Source organism: Andrographis paniculata, unplaced genomic scaffold (assembly GCF_009805555.1).
Source record: "Andrographis paniculata isolate CXL003 unplaced genomic scaffold, ASM980555v1 Contig57END, whole genome shotgun sequence".
Taxonomy (NCBI): domain Eukaryota; kingdom Viridiplantae; phylum Streptophyta; class Magnoliopsida; order Lamiales; family Acanthaceae; genus Andrographis; species Andrographis paniculata.
This window is the reverse complement of record NW_026137592.1, coordinates 1474180-1490587: the sequence shown is the minus strand read 5'-3', so window position 1 is coordinate 1490587 and position 16408 is coordinate 1474180. Positions and strand designations below refer to the sequence as shown.

Sequence of the window (16408 nt, the reverse complement as noted above, 5' to 3'; positions counted from 1 at the left end):
TATTTCCTCCGTCTTCGGATACTATATCCGTTTTACGGTAGACACGAGAATTTAGATGGAGTATAATTAATAAATAATTAAAAATATATTAGTGTATATAATTATAGTATAATAAAAATATTAAGATAACTAATTAATCTAATTAAAATGTAAAAATTTATAAATTAAAAAATTAAAATAAGATTAAAAGATGAAGATAGTAAATGGGGCGGAGGGAGTATATTATTTTAGGTTGAAGATTTGACTTTTTTACTTTTTTTTTTAATAACTTTTTAATTTTTGTATAAATTATTTTGTATTTTATTATTACTTTTGAAAAATCACAATTTAAAAAAAAGAAAAAAAGAAAAAAGAAAAAAAGACAGAACTAATATATTTACATACATACAAATAGATGCCTCAATTATTCCATATGGTTGCCATAAATTGTAGGCATGGCCAGCTCCATAAATACCCATTAGGGCAGCTGTGAGTAATAAATTAAAAGTCCTACAAACCCCAACAAAAAAAAAAAATTAAAATTAAATAAAATAAAAACATATATATATAAATACATACAAATTTGTAATAGATCATCATCTTGATAGTAATAATGTATGTCGAAATAATTATGTGTTTCTTACAGGGGTCATGTCCTTCTAGAAGATTTTGTTGTTATTTTTCACCATGGTTGAGGTTCACCATCATCGCCATAATTTCGAGCGCCGCCGCCGCCGTCATACGGCTGCCGCCGAACATGTCGATTCCGGCGGCATTTGTGTTCGGAGATTCCATTGTCGACACCGGTAATAACAATTACATCGCCACCATTGCCAAGTGCAATTTCCCACCTTACGGCCAGGACTTCATCGGAGGGATGCCCACCGGGAGATTTTCTAACGGGAAAGTTCCCGCCGACCTTTTAGGTATATATATATATATATATATATTTATTTTTTTTATTACGTGAAAATCCGCAGTCGCTATCCGAAAATACGAATTGAGTAAATCTCCGACCGATAAATATATATATATATATATATGAAATATGATTGTCTTTGAATTTGCTTTTTAGTCGAAGAATTAGGCATTAAGCCTCTTCTTCCTCCGTACCTCGACCCATCCTTGACGAGTGAAGATCTTTTAACCGGTGTGAATTTTGCGTCTGGAGCTGCTGGATACGATCCTTTAACCTCAGAATTATCGGTATTTAATTTAATTTAGACTCTTTTTGTATATAGATATTTTGATATTTTATGGCTATTTATTAATAGCAAATCTTTTGAAATAATATTAAATCAAATATTTAACTTTTTACTATTTATTTATTTCATAATTCTCTTTCTATTATTGATGTGTGTATATATACGGCAAATACTAAACCACTCCTTTTGTTATATATTAAAATACTATAGTTTGCATTAATTTTATTATAAAATATATAGTATAAAAATATACTCATTTTTATAAATAAATTAAGTATGTTATAAATAATTGGATTTTACATTTATAGCATATAATAATCTATATATATATATATGTGTGTGTGTGACAGTTTGTGTTATTATTTTGTAAAATGCTAATTTAATTTAATTTAATTTAATTTAATTTTGATGATGCAGACAATCTTGTCATTAGATGATCAATTAAAATTGTTCAAAGAATACATTTCGAAGATTAAAGTGATTGCCGGAGAAGAAAGGGCGACGAAGATAGTGAGCGACAGTATAGTTGCCGTAGTTGTCGGAAGCAACGATATTACAAATACCTATTTTCTTACACCTTTTCGTAAAGCTCACTATGATATTTCTTCCTACACCGACCTGCTAATCGGCTATGCTTCAAAGTTTGCCCAGGTATTTAGAAAATTTTGTCACCATTTTATTGTAATATTTTTTAAAAACACAAAATAAAATATTTAATATTTTTTTTCAAAATTATCTATCTAAAAGTCATTTATACAATGGTGGTGAAAAATATATAAATATGTTTTTGTTTTTATAATAAATAAAATAATACTCGATATATATTTTCTTAAAAATAATACATCTATATTTTAATTTTTTATGAAAATATTATCTCAAATAATTATTTATCCATATAGTTAATAATATATATGGAAGTGAACATATTAAATATTTTTGGATTATTAAAATATATTTACTTGTAAAATTTCAATAGGTTTTATTATTATTTAACAATAATAATAATAAATAAATAAAAACTATCAAATTAGATATATATTATTAATATTTATATTATATTAAAATTAATTTTATATTCAAAATAAGATAAGAATATCTCTATTCATATCAAATAAACAAACACACTCGTGTCATACTTTTAAAATAATAAATATAATAAATTCGATGAAAATAATTGAATGAAAAACAGATATACATCTCATTCATCTCAATCAAAACATTAACATCAATATATTTAAAAAAAAAACAGTAAAATATATATAATTATATGTATAAAAAGAAATTATTATTATTATTATTATTATTATTATTATTATTATTATTATTGTTGTTGTTGTTGTTGTTTATGTTCGAAATATTTCATTTCAACTTTAACAAATTCATTTTGCCTTCCAATTATATATTTGTATTTTGTTTATGGCCTCAAGCAATCTATAATTCATTATTTTGCTAATACATAAACCACAAAATAATAATTTTTACATTTGTAAAATAGAATTTTCTTCCTCTTAATTGACATCATTTCCAATGAGTCAAAGTCTATGTCAATGGATTAATGTCATTTATTGAAGAAAATATTAAATTTTGAAATAAATTTATTACTTTTATTTGTGTGTATAATTTTTTAATTGAATTTAAAACAAATACATATTTATATGATAAAAAAAAATAGTACTAATTGTAATATTACTTTCGTCTAGCTCTAAGGTTTCATTTATTTTTTCGATGTTGATATTTGAATATTAATTATTATATCAAAACGTAATACAAATTAAAGAAAAATGACAAAAATACTTCTACTAGTGTCTTATAATACTATTACAATGACATTTGTACAAAAAATTATACAAATATAAGAATATTTTTAATGTTAAATACAATGACGCAAAAGATAAATGAGACTTTGGAACCAAATGGTACTATTTTTTTTTTATAGAAATTTTGATAAATTAAATAATTTATTGAGCTATGTTTAATTTTCAATTATATTAAAAATTAGGAACTCTACGAAGTCGGGGCACGGCGAATCGGTGTTTTTAGTTTGCCACCGGAGGGATGTTTGCCGTCGCAAAGAACACTACGCGGAGGACCCGAGAGAAAATGCGTAGACGAGTTCAATGAAGCCGCGCAATTGTTCAACCAAAAGTTAGCCGTTAAGTTGGGCTCGATGAATGCCGAATTCCCCGATGCTCGATTCGTCTACATTGATATATACAACCTTCCTCTCGACATCATTAACAATCCTAAAAAATACGGTACTCAATTTACTTAAATTAAATAATAATAATAATAATAATAATAATAATAATAATAATAATAAATTTATTAATATTATTTTTATTTTTTGTAATTTTTATTTAGGATTTACAATTTCGGACAAAGGATGTTGCGGGACAGGGACAATAGAGGTGACATTGATATGCAAGTACGCGTGCTCGAACGTGTTGGATCATGTCTTTTGGGATAGCTTTCACCCAACTGAGAAAGCTTATAGGATTCTTGTCCGTACGCTACTTACTAGATGTATCGATAATTTTTTGTCCGCACGATCAGCCTGTTAATTTATTTAATTTCAAATGTGCATGCTAAAGCAAAAGATTCATTCGATACAAAATAATAATAATATTATTATTATTATTATTTATAATGTGGGAATTCGCAGTCGCTATCCGAAAGTGCACTGGGTAAACTTTCGATCGAACCTAATACCTTGCAAACCAGACTCGACATGCAAGTCACACTTGACGAACTGAGGGGTTTGAACCCATAAGCTCACGGTCACGGTTTGGAGTCTATTTAGATAGTATAATTTTTTAATCTTTGCATGAATTATTCATAAAGGTCTACTTGGTTTGTTAATTTATTTTTTTTTTAATTTATATTTTATGTTAACTTAGCTTGGTCTTTTAAAGATACAATATTATCAAAAAAATAAATAAAAACATGTTATGTAATATACAACATATACATATAACAATAAAAATAATAAAAATTAAAAAATTATTTTTCTCTATAATACTTTAATAATGTCACATACCTCAAGGTAAAGACAATTAAAACAATAATCACTAAACAATGCACTCAATGTGTTTCAATATAACGTAATATTCTTTTGTATTTTAGAAAAGATGCACATAATTTTATCTTCATCCAAAGTTGATATGAATAAAAATGGTTAAATATTTTAAATAATTTTATTTGAGTAAAAACATAATAAATAATTAATCAATCATTCATTTATATATATATATATATATATTTGTTGTAAAAATTAGGTAACAACTTGCCTAAAAAAACCTATTAAATGGATAGTTGATAATTTATTTATTTATTTAAAAAACATTATTTAATATTTTTTTTTTATTTGTATAAAATTTATATATTTCGATACCGTTTACAATCAAATATCTACTTTGGAAGAATATAATGTTTTGTGCATACTTTAATTTACCAAAAGAATTTTACGTAATACAATAAAGTATTATATAATTAACTTTTAATATATTATATAAATATTTTTAATACTAAATACAAAAGGTTTGTAAGGTGAGGGTATTATTTTGTGCTTGATTTTTAAATAAAAATATTAAATATATTATTTTTAAAAAGAAAGTGATAAGTTAATAGTAAAACCTTTTTTTTTTTTAAAAAAAAAAAAAAACATACATACAAGTCTATATATGTACATTATTCATATGGCAAAACCCCTAAAGTTGACTATATACATTACTTAGAAAATTGAATCATTAAAAAAATAATACTAGCATTTAATTTGTTACCAAACGTTTCATTAATGAATTAAGTATATAATATTTTTTTTTATTTTTTTTATATTATCAAAATAATTTATCCTACTTAATATAAAAAAATTATATATATATATATATATATTAAAAAATATAAAGTCAACAAACACTTGATTGTGCGTGAATATATCATTTATTGTGCAAGACGGATTGGTTAGCATTTATAACGAGAGCTAACGTAACAAAAGGTTAGTTGCTCATAAATAGTTAGGTATAAGTAATATACGAACAAATTTTCATTCTATATATTCAAACTAGCAGTGGATACGGTGTAACATAAAATATATATAAATATAACATATAAAAAATTAAATAGTACTCCCTCAGTCCCAAACAAGGTGCAGTATTTATTTTTGGCACAGATTTTTAGGTATGTAGTATTAAATAGGATAATTTAGAAATTATGTGATGTGATGAAGAGAGAAATATATATTTTATTATTATATTTGGATGATATGAGAGGATAAAATGTGGGGTAGATATTAGTATAATTAATTATTTCTTATTTTAGAAATGTTGCATGATGTTTGGGACATACAAAAAGGAAATATTGCAGGGTGTTTGGGACGGAGGGAGTATTACATTTTATTCGTCTATACTATATATATATATATACTTCCTTCGTCCCGTTGTAAGATTGTCATTTACTTTTTTTTACAAAGAATTTTTAATATTAGTATTATAATGAGTTGTAGTTATAAGGACAAAAATGTCCGTATTGTTTAATATAAAAGTAATGACATTTGTGTAATATAGTGTAAGTTTGAAATGTATTTATTATGTTAGGTAGGTAGTACGATTACTAAATTAGAAAATGATAACTTTGTTTTAGGACGAACGAAAATGAAAAATGACAAAAGAGTATTACAAATGAACTAATTAAAAATATATATATATATTAAATTATTAACACAAAACACAAATAAAATATAATTAACAAACACAATGACAATTGGTACATATTTATTATATTATTAATTTCGACAACGTCAACTAATTAACATTTAATCATAACGAATCTATAAAAATACTAGCAATGTTATATAATGTTATATTTTAATTTCAAAATATTAATTTATATATAATAGTGATAACATTATATAATCGTACTTATTATTTTAGAATGTTAAAAGTATTTGAATTTGTAATATCAGTAACATTTAAAAATTTGAATTAATGTATTGTTCAAAAATAAATTGTTTCCGATAATTTTCTTAAAAAATTAGTTAAAAAGAAATTGAATATAATTTATTTTAAAAAAAAATGAAATTGAATATATATAATATGATTGAAATAAATTTTGTATTTATATAGATAAGTTATCGATAATTTAAATTTTCAGTAATAATTAATTAAATAAATAATTAATGTTTTTTTTATTTATTTTTTTATTAAAGGTAATAAGTTCTTCGAAAGATAATACACTTGTAGTAACTGTATATATTACTAGAGATGATAAAATCGTAAAACGTTGAAGATAATTCTAAAGCTAAGACAGAAGAAGATTGTAATAAAATTTTAAATGATTTGAAATAAATGGGCCGTTCTTCATGAAATGAGCCCAATAGTATTATTATTTATCACGTGGCCCAGCCCAAAAATAATTGAATCATTGAGCTTGGCTCTCAACTATGCGGGGCAATGCCAATGTGTTTTCGTACGTGAGAATTTGGCGAGGGTTTTGAAATCTGGAAATGGATCCTCTGGCTGCAGTGGTCGACATGGTGAATGGATTAACGAAATCTGCGCAGCACTTCGCTCATGGACTCTTTAATTCCCGCCACAATTCGAGCCCCCGTAGCCCGGTAATCATGCTTCTAATTTATTTATTTAGTTTATTTTTAGTTTTGCTGCGATGAGATGATAGTTGCGAGTGAAGTACCGAATTACTTGCTGAATTAGCTTTATTTTGTTCTTCTTCTGGTTGCGTAGCAGCGTGTGATATGATCGGATTGTGTCGTACGATTAGTATGGTGAATAAGTGTTGATTGCTTCGATATCAGTTCAAGTTAAATTCCTCACAATGGCGACAGGCCATATAGAGATCAGAGGTGGCTTTTGTAAATTTTACTAGGAGGTTGATATTTGTGAATTTTCGTATCTTATTTATTTAATATTTTTGGTTCCAATATGGAAAGAAGTTGTAGTTGAATTTGATAGGACTTGGAAGTGTATCTGGATGTTTGGGTAATTTGATTATTTCACTGTCAAGTTCATTGTTAATGTGCTCGGTTGGCTGGGTACAGGGAAGGGAAATATAGTAATGATTTTCACTTTCATTTTTAATTTGAATGTTTGGTATAATCTAGGATCCGAAATACTGATTTGTTTGTTATTCAACATTGATTTGGTATATTTTAGTCTGGAATAGTATTAATGAAATAATAGTACAATAATGTGAGAAATTATTGCTTTTTTTGTTATGTGTATCTTCAGATTCATTTCACTAATTCATCCATTTCGATAAAAAAATTATTCCTTCATACAAGTGGTTTATGCACTACTAAAGAATTGGTATATACGTCTGCTTAATGAGCATTAAAATTATTCTGAGGCTGGTGGGCGATTTTGGTTTGATGAATTTGTTGCTTCGTAGGAAGAAACAAGCTATGTGGCAGGGCTTTATAACTGTTCAAATGATCTGATCTACAGATAGAAATATTGAAGAGGCTGCAACGGGAAGCATTTTCGGATATCATGAGAATCAGGGACAGGCAGGACAAGCTAGAAAGACTGCTGAGCTTCTACAAGTTTTCCAAAGGAAGTCCATTTCAGGAAGCGAGCACTCATGTAAAGGGGAAGGTGGATTTTCTAGGGGCATTGCTCTTTATGGATGGTGTTGATGAGCAGAAATTTGAAGCATTTCAGAGATCAGGAATCAGAACCGGTATTGATACCAGACTTGTATTTGAAACACACCTTCGAGATAGAGATACACTGGCAGCAGAGTTTGTAGCCGGTGACAAAGATAAGGGTGGCATGTTCGGTGGCCCACTTTCGCTGGCTAAACTTATGTACACAGCACACATCAGCAATTTTCTCTCTGCAGTTGCAAGTCCAATGGGTGCAAGATGCAAAGACGTTGCAGTTGCAACAAATTCTCATCAGGTAGTTTGGCTTGGTGAATTGTTTTGCTTCTTTAAATTCGATGCCTAAGCTTTTGCAATTCTTTGCGTCATCTTTGTAAAGTTCTGGCTTGCATGATGAAATATAATAGCTTATTTACATAGTTCTAGTTATTTTGCAGCATGATGCCCTTACTGAATACTCCGAATTCGGACCTCCCCTTCTGAATCAGAACATTGGCAGTGGCATTGGCGTAATGGTTAGAAAATTGAACATGGTTGCCACTTTGGCTCAGTTTGTTTCTAGTCTAGGATTGGCTCAGTTCCATTCTCCTGAAGCTACACGATTCTCCACCACTTTTGGACAAGTTGTCTTACAACTCTCCAGAAACACAAAACTGTCTCTCTTGGGCATGCGCAGAGATTCCCTGCTAGTTAGTCAAACCTTCAATCTTGGACCCTTTACTTTCCCGGTCAGCATATTGAAACACAGTAGGTTCTCAGCTACAACTGATGAGGAAGAAAGCCCAAGAAGTAGTGGAAGATTCATGATTGACGGATCAGTTGCTTTGATGATCGACTCAGATCTTGATGAGAGCACAAGGCTAGGAGGGTGGATAGAGATGAAGAATTCAAACCCCGGATATTCTCAATGGGCAGTTACTATGCGGGACACTCCTGAAGATGAGTTTGGATGGGGCTTGACGGTGGGAGGCTCACTTCAAGGCCCAAAAAGCTTGGAACACTTTCAGTTCGAAACATTTTTGAACTTGAACTTTGGCACCAGATTTAAGTTTCAGCCAGCTATAGTGTATGTCAAGGATGGAGCAATCCAATTTCCAGCCATCATGCTCCGTTCGAGTTGGTCCTTATGATTGAATGGCCGCAATATCCTCCCTTCTCTAAAAAGTTCATTTTATTATGCATCAAAAGGAAGTGGTTCTGCATTTCATGGTTCTTCGGCAGCACATCTGCACGAATTATTGCCGAAAATCAGTCAGAGGAAACTCTACATGGGGTTAGTAATATAATTCTTGTGCCTCTTGCCTTAATTTTTGTGTTTGAATTGAGAGCAGAAGTTTTTCAAAAGCAAGGGCTCGTAGCTTAGCCATTTCTATAGTTAATTGTATCTATGCTATTCGATTTATTTATTTTATCCACGAAATGTTCAACAGGTTATATAAAGTTATTATTATTATTGATTTTCAATCAGAATGATCCTATTAATTTTGGAGGATTGAGGGATAGGGATGACTTTCCTAAGCACGGGCTATCTGTAGAATGTAGATTATGTAGATTAGGAATTATAGAGTTAGGACCGTGAAATTAGGTCATACAATATTGCCCATTTATCGTTTTCAAAACAGGGCAAGAAACAAAAGGCCTAAACCCCACTACACCTATCCCAATTGACCTTTCCTCTACTCTGTATTCAGTGCTTGTAGATGTTTATAGAATATTATTGAAAAGCATCACTTAAGACTTTTGTATAAAGATTATCAGTGATCTTATAGTTTTTTATATACACAAGTTTTGATTATTTAACATGTACTGACAAAGGGATGGTATGAAATACAATAGAGTATTATAATCTCCATGCCAGTGGAATGTCGAGTTGTTCCCTTAGGTATTTTCTTGTATACAAAAATACAATGTATACACAGAGACAGGGGGTAGCACATGTATCCAATTCCATGGTGGCCACATGGCAACAGCTAAGCTAGACAAAGGCCCATGAAGAGGTGAGGTCCCCTTAAATTAATCCCCACTTTCTCTGCTATCATTTCAGTTATTATGATGATTCTTCTATAACTTACATTTAACAGTTCTTCTTGATGTGCACTTTCTCCTAAATGCCAAATTTCTGAAAGCTATGCCCCTTTTGCCTTTTTCCACTAACTGCTCTAATTCTTCACAACCCGTGAAGAAAACCCAATCCCCTTTTCTCTCTCTCTCTATTTAGGGAATTAGGGTTTTGGAGGTTTTCAGCAATGGCGTCGTGGGAGCATTTCGGGGAGATAGCTAATGTTCTGCAACTGTCGGGGCTGAACGCGGTGGCGCTGATTGGGTTGATTGTGAAGGCGGCGAACACGGCGAGGATGCACAAGAAGAACTGCCGGCAGTTCGCGCAGCACGTGAAGCTGATTGGGAATTTGCTGGAGCAGCTGAGGATATCGGAGCTGAAGAAGTATCCGGAGAGTAGGGAGCCATTGGAGCAGCTGGAGGAAGCTTTGAGGAGGGCTTATGTGCTGGTGAACAGTTGCCAGGAACGGAGCTATTTGTACCTGATGGCGATGGGGTGGAACATTGTGTACCAGTTTAGGCGGGCGCAGGAGGAGATCGATCGGTATCTGAGGATTATTCCGTTGATTACGCTCCTGGATAATGCCAGGGTCAAGGTAACCTTTCTTTTTCTATTTCTTTTTTCGTTCTTGAGATAGATAATTGCTCTGCTTTTGCTTAATGATTTAGGGTCTATTTCTTTTTTCTTGTAGTTTGCATTCATTCAATTGAGGTTGCTATTATTTGAGTTTTTTATTTAAATAGTTCATCTATCTGTCAAATTTATTCTAATTTTAATTTTACTTTTTAATTTATTTTGCTAAATTTATCCCATCGTTTAACTTTATTCTTCTTTCCACCATTTATTTCATTCTAAACATTTATTATAAATTAATGTTAGTACCTTTGTTACTTTCTCTTTCTCTAATTTTTTTAATTTTTAATTAAATTTTCGAAAATATTTCTAATTATCTTTTTACTTTTATATTCTTTTTAATCTTTCGTAATATTTAAGTAGATATTTTGCGTGGAAAAAAAAAACTTCTCTATTATAAAACAAAAAAGGTTCACTTTCTTCTTTTCCTTTTCTGTCTAACAAAAGTATATTTTCTTTTAATAAAAAATAATATTATCTCAATCCCAATTTAAAGTATTTTCTTTTATTTGTTTCACTAAAAAAAAATAAAAATCTCAAATATTAATTTATATATAAAGTATAAAAGATAGAAATATTAAATTATTATACACATTTTTATTAACAAATTAAATATTACTCAATCTACTCGAAACTCAAAGAATCCATTTGGATTGGGATGGAGATAATATCACTTTTTTAGTTTTCTTATTTTTTTCTAATGTAAAAGACAAATTACACATCAAATTAATTCCGTGACAAAAGTAAACGAGTCTATTTTTGGGCGATGGAGGAAGTCTTTGTTTTTGGAAATGCATAGTTCAAAATAAAAATTGAAATTTTCTCTGTTCAGTCGCAAATGACCAATTTTCTTTTTAGTTCATCCGAGATAAGATAATTTTTTTTGATAAATTTAATAATTTTAAACATATTTAACAAATATAAAATAATTTAATTAAATATTAAATCCCTACACATGGATCCTTTTTTGTCCATAGACAAATATTTTAAATTTTATTTTTTATAAAATTAATTTATGGTATTATAAATAAATAAATACATCTTTTTATTTATTTGTATTATATAAAATTTTATTCTTTATAAAATAATATTAATATTATATATATTTTATTTAGATATACTTTCTATTTTGAATGTCCTCCTAGAAGAGTTATATTTTTTTTAATAACTACATATATCAGCATTCGTTACAAATACTTTTCAATCATACTTGTTTACACAAATACTATTTGATTACAAATAAAGTCAAAGGACAAATTATCTTTTTAACCTTAAAAACCACGAGCTATCATTATATACAATGTTTCTTAATTTTTGCGCAAAAAATAATTATAACTCTTTAGCCGGAGTGAGGGAGTAGTATTTAAAATATTTAATCACCAATATTAAATTTTTTTAATTTTTATTTAAAAAAATAATAACAATATCATTTATATAAAAATATTAAAATAATATTATAACTATTATAATTAACTTTTTAAATTACACTAATTAAAATCCTATGTTTCTAATCTAAGGTCATCCTAGGAGGGATTATAAATTATCCTTTAGTATTACAATTATTGTATTTCATTAAATCTTGATTTAATGACCATTCATTATTTCCTCAATAAATCAACCATTACTACTAGTAGTGTTAAACTTTTATTTACTCAATACATTTCTATTGGTTGTATATAATATTTGTGGCATGGCTATTATGTGACGATCCATGTGTATGTGGAAATGAAATGACCTTAGAATAAAATAAAATTAGAAATAGAATGGTTTTAATGATCACATGATTGTATTAAATAAAAATTTATGTTATTTTTAGATTGATAGTAACTTATAGAACATTTTTAACTAAATACAAAAAATATTTTATGTGATAACAAATAAAATAACCATACTTTTTGTTCATGGGAGTGATGATTCCCGGAATGGTCATTTCTATTGAGAACTTATACCAATCTTTGGAATAAGAATACCATTTTTGCATACTATCAGCCACCTTAAGGTTTTAATACCGTTTATTAGAATATTTTTGTTGAGATATTTTAGATATTTTTTTTTAAATTTAATAAATTTAGATTCAAATTTAGTAGATTATTTAGAATTGAGTAATCGAGTGTTTTATGTAGTTTATATATGGACATTTTATTTTGATGATTAATAAAGCAATTTTTTAGTTTTCATTAAAAAAAAAAAAAAAAAATCAAATTTGGAAGACCTCGGGTACATTCCAGTTGAATGTACCCGGAGAAAAATAAGCTCTGATAATTTTATTAATTTATCTTTGTCTAAACACCATTATAACTTCATTTGCAAACATTGTCACACTTGTTCTGATTCCGATTCCGATTCAGTGTCTAATTTTGTATGAAGTAAAGAGGAAAAACACTTGAGTCTATAAATTTTTGGATTTTTTTTGTTATTTATTGGGAACTGAAAAGTGAAGTGTTTTAAAATATTTGTTTTATTGTTTTTTCTTAAAAAAAATATTTTGCGAGAATAAATAGCATATTTGCCTCTACAAGTGCTCTTATACGTATGCCTGCTAATGTTATTTGTGACTGATTTGCTCGACACAGTTCAACCACTTGCTTGGGTAAGTGCCTTAAATTTTATGCCAAAGATGACTGACTCTTGTCGATATGTTTCAAAACTTGTGTGAATATCTAGGGAAGGTTAGAAGAAATTCAGCGGGATCAGCGAGAGTACACACTAGACGAAGAAGATCGAAAAATGCAAGTTGCACTTTCTGAAAATGACACCATAATCTTAAAGAAAAGTCTTTCATGCTCATACCCAAATTTACCATTCAACGAGGCACTAAAGAAAGAGCGCGACAAGCTTCAAGTGGAGCTGCAACGATCACAATCAAACATGGACGTGGATCAATGCAAAGTAATCGAGCGTCTTATGGAAGTTACTGAGAACGCTTCCATCCCGGAGAAAGATTCGCCACCAAATCCGGAAACAAAGCATTTTTCTGGTGAGGAAACTGCTAGAAAAATTGATACTTCAACAAGCTCCAGGTTCGTCTAGTAAATGTATATAATTGATCTTACCTTCTATGAGGTCCGTGCGGATTTAGACTTATATTTTTTCCTTTCTATAGTTATGCAAACAGAGAAATTACAACGTACTCAGGTCATAATATGGAAGAAAATTGGGATCGATCATGGCGAGATGAATGGCATGCGGATTTGCTCGGCTGTTGCTCTGAACCCCTCTTGTGTATGTATCTATTATATATGCATTTAATTTGAATCTTAATAGGAATTGGCGGTGTTTTTATATATCGACAATGGCAGGTGCAAAGACGATCTTTTGTCCTTGTGATACATTTTCGAAGATAGCAACCGTGGCTACCGGGAAGCATATATGTCTGTAGTACATACGCATAAATATGCGTGTTCGATAAATTTACAATAAATATTATTTTGTGTATGTCGTGATGTGAAGGTTCATTACTGTCACAGCTTCGGCGCAGGCGTGTAATGATATAATGGCGTATTCTCTGATATTGTCGTGCTGTTGCTACACCTGCTGTATTCGAAGAAAACTCCGACGAACTCTCAACATCCAGGTAAATTTTGAAAATAGTAAAAATTTGAATATTAGGTAAACTGATTTTTTTAATCTCATAATTACACAATTTATTATTTTAGTCCCGTAATTGTAACTTAAGTTCCATAATTTTCGTCTTCCGACACTGAAGATGCCTACGTGGCACTCGTATGGTCTCTGGAGGACACGTGTCTGCCATGTAAGCTACACAGGGCAGACACGTGGAATTTTTTTAAAAAAATTTTAATTTATTTATTTAGTTTCTTTAAAAATAAATAAATATTTTTTTAAAAAATAAAAATATAGGTGTGGCCGAACTGACACGTGTCCTCCTGTGAACACATCTTCAGCAGCGGGATGTGAAATTTTTCACTTACGGCATTAATTTATGACATACTCTAGTTATAAGATTAAAATATAACATAAAAGGAAGGTTCATTTACTAGAAAAATATTGTATTCATGAGTTTTGCAACATGAGATTCAAGTGGATTTTCGATATCTTGCAGGGCGGCTGGCTCGATGATTTTTTATCGCATGTAATGTGTTGCTGCTGCGCACTCATCCAGGAATGGAGGGAAGTCGAGATACGCGGTAATTACCACTATATTGTCTGCTTGTTCGAATCCTGTCGTGTTTTTGCCGTGTAGATATGATTGTAGGCTGCATAATTTGTACGTGCAGGCTCACAAAAGGTCAGGACAAGCCCTCCTGCGTACCAAGAAATGGATTAGTGAGTGATTCTTGAGAAGCCATGAAAGAAGAAGCTTTAGACAAGAAGAGACACTGGAAGACAATTTGTTGTTGTTAAAAAATGATTAATATTTGGAGAAAAAATCATTAATATTTTTACTTTATTATTATTGTTGTTGTTGTTAGAAATGTAATGATATTATTATTGCACATTGTATTTTGGGAAAAATGAAATAAATTGGAAGGGGAAGCCAAGGGGTAAGGGCAGTTTTGGTAATATGGAAGGTAGAAGGGTAAAATTGTCTTTTTTGAGGGTGTGGCGGAAGTGGAAGGGGCGTGGCGCTAGCATTTGGAGAAACAATAAAGCTGATCCAATCTTGGTAACGTCGGCTACAACACTTAGGTTCAAAACGATGTCGTCGAGCGCCGGAAGCAAGAAGATAACGCTGCGCAGCTCCGATGGGGAGGTTTTCGAGGTGGAGGAGGCGGTGGCCCTCGAGTCGCAGACGATCAAGCACATGATCGAGGATGATTGCGCCGATAACGTTATTCCTCTCCCCAACGTCACCGGGAAAATCCTCTCCAAGGTCATCGAGTACTGCAAGCGCCACGTCGATGCCGCCGCCGCCGCCGCCTCTGCCGCCAAGGTTGATGACAAGGTCGCGTCGGCAACCTCCGCCGATGACGACCTCAAGGCTTTCGACTCGGATTTCGTCAAAGTCGACCAGGCCACGCTCTTCGATCTTATTTTGGTATGCGATTGCTTGCTCGGTGTTTTGATTGTTTCGCTTTGTAGTTGGGATTGACGCCGTTTGTAGACCTAAATTTAGGTTCAATTTTGGAGTTAGGGTTTTCAATATCGTTGCCGACTGTTAGGGTTCCTGTTAAATTCGCTCCGATTTTTGAGTTTTTGCCCACTGTTTATGGATCTCGTGATTAATTTAACTAGATTTTGATTGTAATGTTTGATATTTCATTTTCTGTATATTGCAGGCTGCCAACTACCTGAATATCAAGTCTCTTCTGGATCTGACTTGCCAGACCGTTGCTGATATGATCAAGGGGAAGACTCCAGAGGAGATTAGGAAGACCTTCAATATCAAGAATGACTTTACGCCTGAAGAGGAGGAGGAAGTTCGGAGGGAGAATCAGTGGGCCTTTGAGTAGCAAAATTTCCAATGAATTATCTCTAGCTGTCAATAAGCCTTTACTGGCAGCAAATAGATAAATCTCTTCAACTCTTCCTCTTACTGTGTTGCTATTATTATTATTACTCTTAGACTTTGTGTTCTGTGCAAGACCCTCTTTCGTTTACTTGTTTTGTATTGTGAACATGTGAATGACTTCACATTTCCCTATTAAATTTATGTGCTGTGTATGCCCTGTTTTTATTTTGGTCTTCTCTTGTTTATATTTGCCAGAAGATTCCTTCCCATCTTGAATGACACTGCATTATACCATTTGTGATAATACAGGGTTTTGATTATCTGGGCATTGAAGGTTTGCATTATAATTTGCTTACGAGTGTTTCAGGATCAATTTGCTATGGGTAAACTTCAAAAGACCTGGGATTTCCACTCTTTGCTTTGCCTTATAATTTGCTGGTGTATTTCAGGATCCATTTGCTAGGAATAAACCTCAGAGACCTGGAAAGTTAACTCTTTCTAAG

At 30.7% G+C, this 16408-nt stretch overlaps 4 protein-coding genes across 6 annotated transcripts; all 4 read left to right on the top strand.

The window, feature by feature from the left end:
- Positions 1-507: 507 nt before the first annotated feature.
- On the top strand, positions 508-3818 carry LOC127257101 (GDSL esterase/lipase EXL3-like). Its single transcript, XM_051283410.1, has 5 exons — positions 508-905; positions 1055-1185; positions 1602-1835; positions 3184-3439; positions 3546-3818. The coding sequence occupies exons 1-5, from the start codon at positions 593-595 to the stop codon at positions 3743-3745; spliced, it is 1134 nt and encodes a 377-aa protein (XP_051139367.1). The 5' UTR covers positions 508-592; the 3' UTR covers positions 3746-3818.
- Positions 3819-6629: 2811 nt separating this feature from the next.
- LOC127257329 (uncharacterized) lies at positions 6630-9302 on the top strand. Of its 2 annotated transcripts, none has more exons than XM_051283706.1 (3): positions 6630-6795; positions 7643-8098; positions 8238-9302. In XM_051283706.1, the coding sequence occupies exons 1-3, from the start codon at positions 6685-6687 to the stop codon at positions 8928-8930; spliced, it is 1260 nt and encodes a 419-aa protein (XP_051139663.1). In that variant the 5' UTR covers positions 6630-6684; the 3' UTR covers positions 8931-9302. The 2 variants fall into 2 exon arrangements, with proteins under 2 accessions (XP_051139663.1, XP_051139664.1); XM_051283707.1 differs by having other exon boundaries at positions 6659-6795; positions 7587-8098.
- On the top strand, positions 8958-15387 carry LOC127257328 (cell number regulator 13-like). 2 transcript variants are annotated; one of them, XM_051283704.1, is made up of 9 exons: positions 8958-9073; positions 9720-9797; positions 10019-10454; positions 13157-13512; positions 13596-13714; positions 13792-13863; positions 13960-14066; positions 14556-14640; positions 14731-15387. In XM_051283704.1, the coding sequence occupies exons 2-9, from the start codon at positions 9790-9792 to the stop codon at positions 14778-14780; spliced, it is 1233 nt and encodes a 410-aa protein (XP_051139661.1). In that variant the 5' UTR covers positions 8958-9073; positions 9720-9789; the 3' UTR covers positions 14781-15387. The 2 variants fall into 2 exon arrangements, with proteins under 2 accessions (XP_051139661.1, XP_051139660.1); XM_051283703.1 differs by having other exon boundaries at positions 9983-10454.
- Positions 15153-16130, top strand: LOC127257331 (SKP1-like protein 1A). Its single transcript, XM_051283708.1, has 2 exons — positions 15153-15491; positions 15733-16130. Exons 1-2 carry the CDS (start codon positions 15153-15155, stop codon positions 15904-15906), a joined length of 513 nt encoding a protein of 170 aa, XP_051139665.1. The 3' UTR covers positions 15907-16130.
- Positions 16131-16408: the final 278 nt, after the last annotated feature.

Excerpts from the sequence above, each read along its gene's own strand:
- LOC127257101 (XM_051283410.1), top strand. The coding sequence starts at position 593 with ATGTATGTCGAAATAATTATGTGTTTCTTACAGGGGTCATGTCCTTCT. Across the intron at positions 906-1,054 it reads AGTTCCCGCCGACCTTTTAG|TCGAAGAATTAGGCATTAAG; the intron begins GTATATATATAT and ends TTTGCTTTTTAG. Across the intron at positions 1,186-1,601 it reads CTTTAACCTCAGAATTATCG|ACAATCTTGTCATTAGATGA; the intron begins GTATTTAATTTA and ends TTGATGATGCAG.
- LOC127257329 (XM_051283706.1), top strand. The coding sequence starts at position 6,685 with ATGGATCCTCTGGCTGCAGTGGTCGACATGGTGAATGGATTAACGAAA. Across the intron at positions 6,796-7,642 it reads ATTCGAGCCCCCGTAGCCCG|ATAGAAATATTGAAGAGGCT; the intron begins GTAATCATGCTT and ends TCTGATCTACAG. Across the intron at positions 8,099-8,237 it reads TTGCAACAAATTCTCATCAG|CATGATGCCCTTACTGAATA; the intron begins GTAGTTTGGCTT and ends GTTATTTTGCAG.
- LOC127257328 (XM_051283703.1), top strand. Across the intron at positions 14,067-14,555 it reads GACGAACTCTCAACATCCAG|GGCGGCTGGCTCGATGATTT; the intron begins GTAAATTTTGAA and ends GATATCTTGCAG. Across the intron at positions 14,641-14,730 it reads GAGGGAAGTCGAGATACGCG|GCTCACAAAAGGTCAGGACA; the intron begins GTAATTACCACT and ends TTGTACGTGCAG.
- LOC127257331 (XM_051283708.1), top strand. The coding sequence starts at position 15,153 with ATGTCGTCGAGCGCCGGAAGCAAGAAGATAACGCTGCGCAGCTCCGAT. Across the intron at positions 15,492-15,732 it reads CGCTCTTCGATCTTATTTTG|GCTGCCAACTACCTGAATAT; the intron begins GTATGCGATTGC and ends TGTATATTGCAG.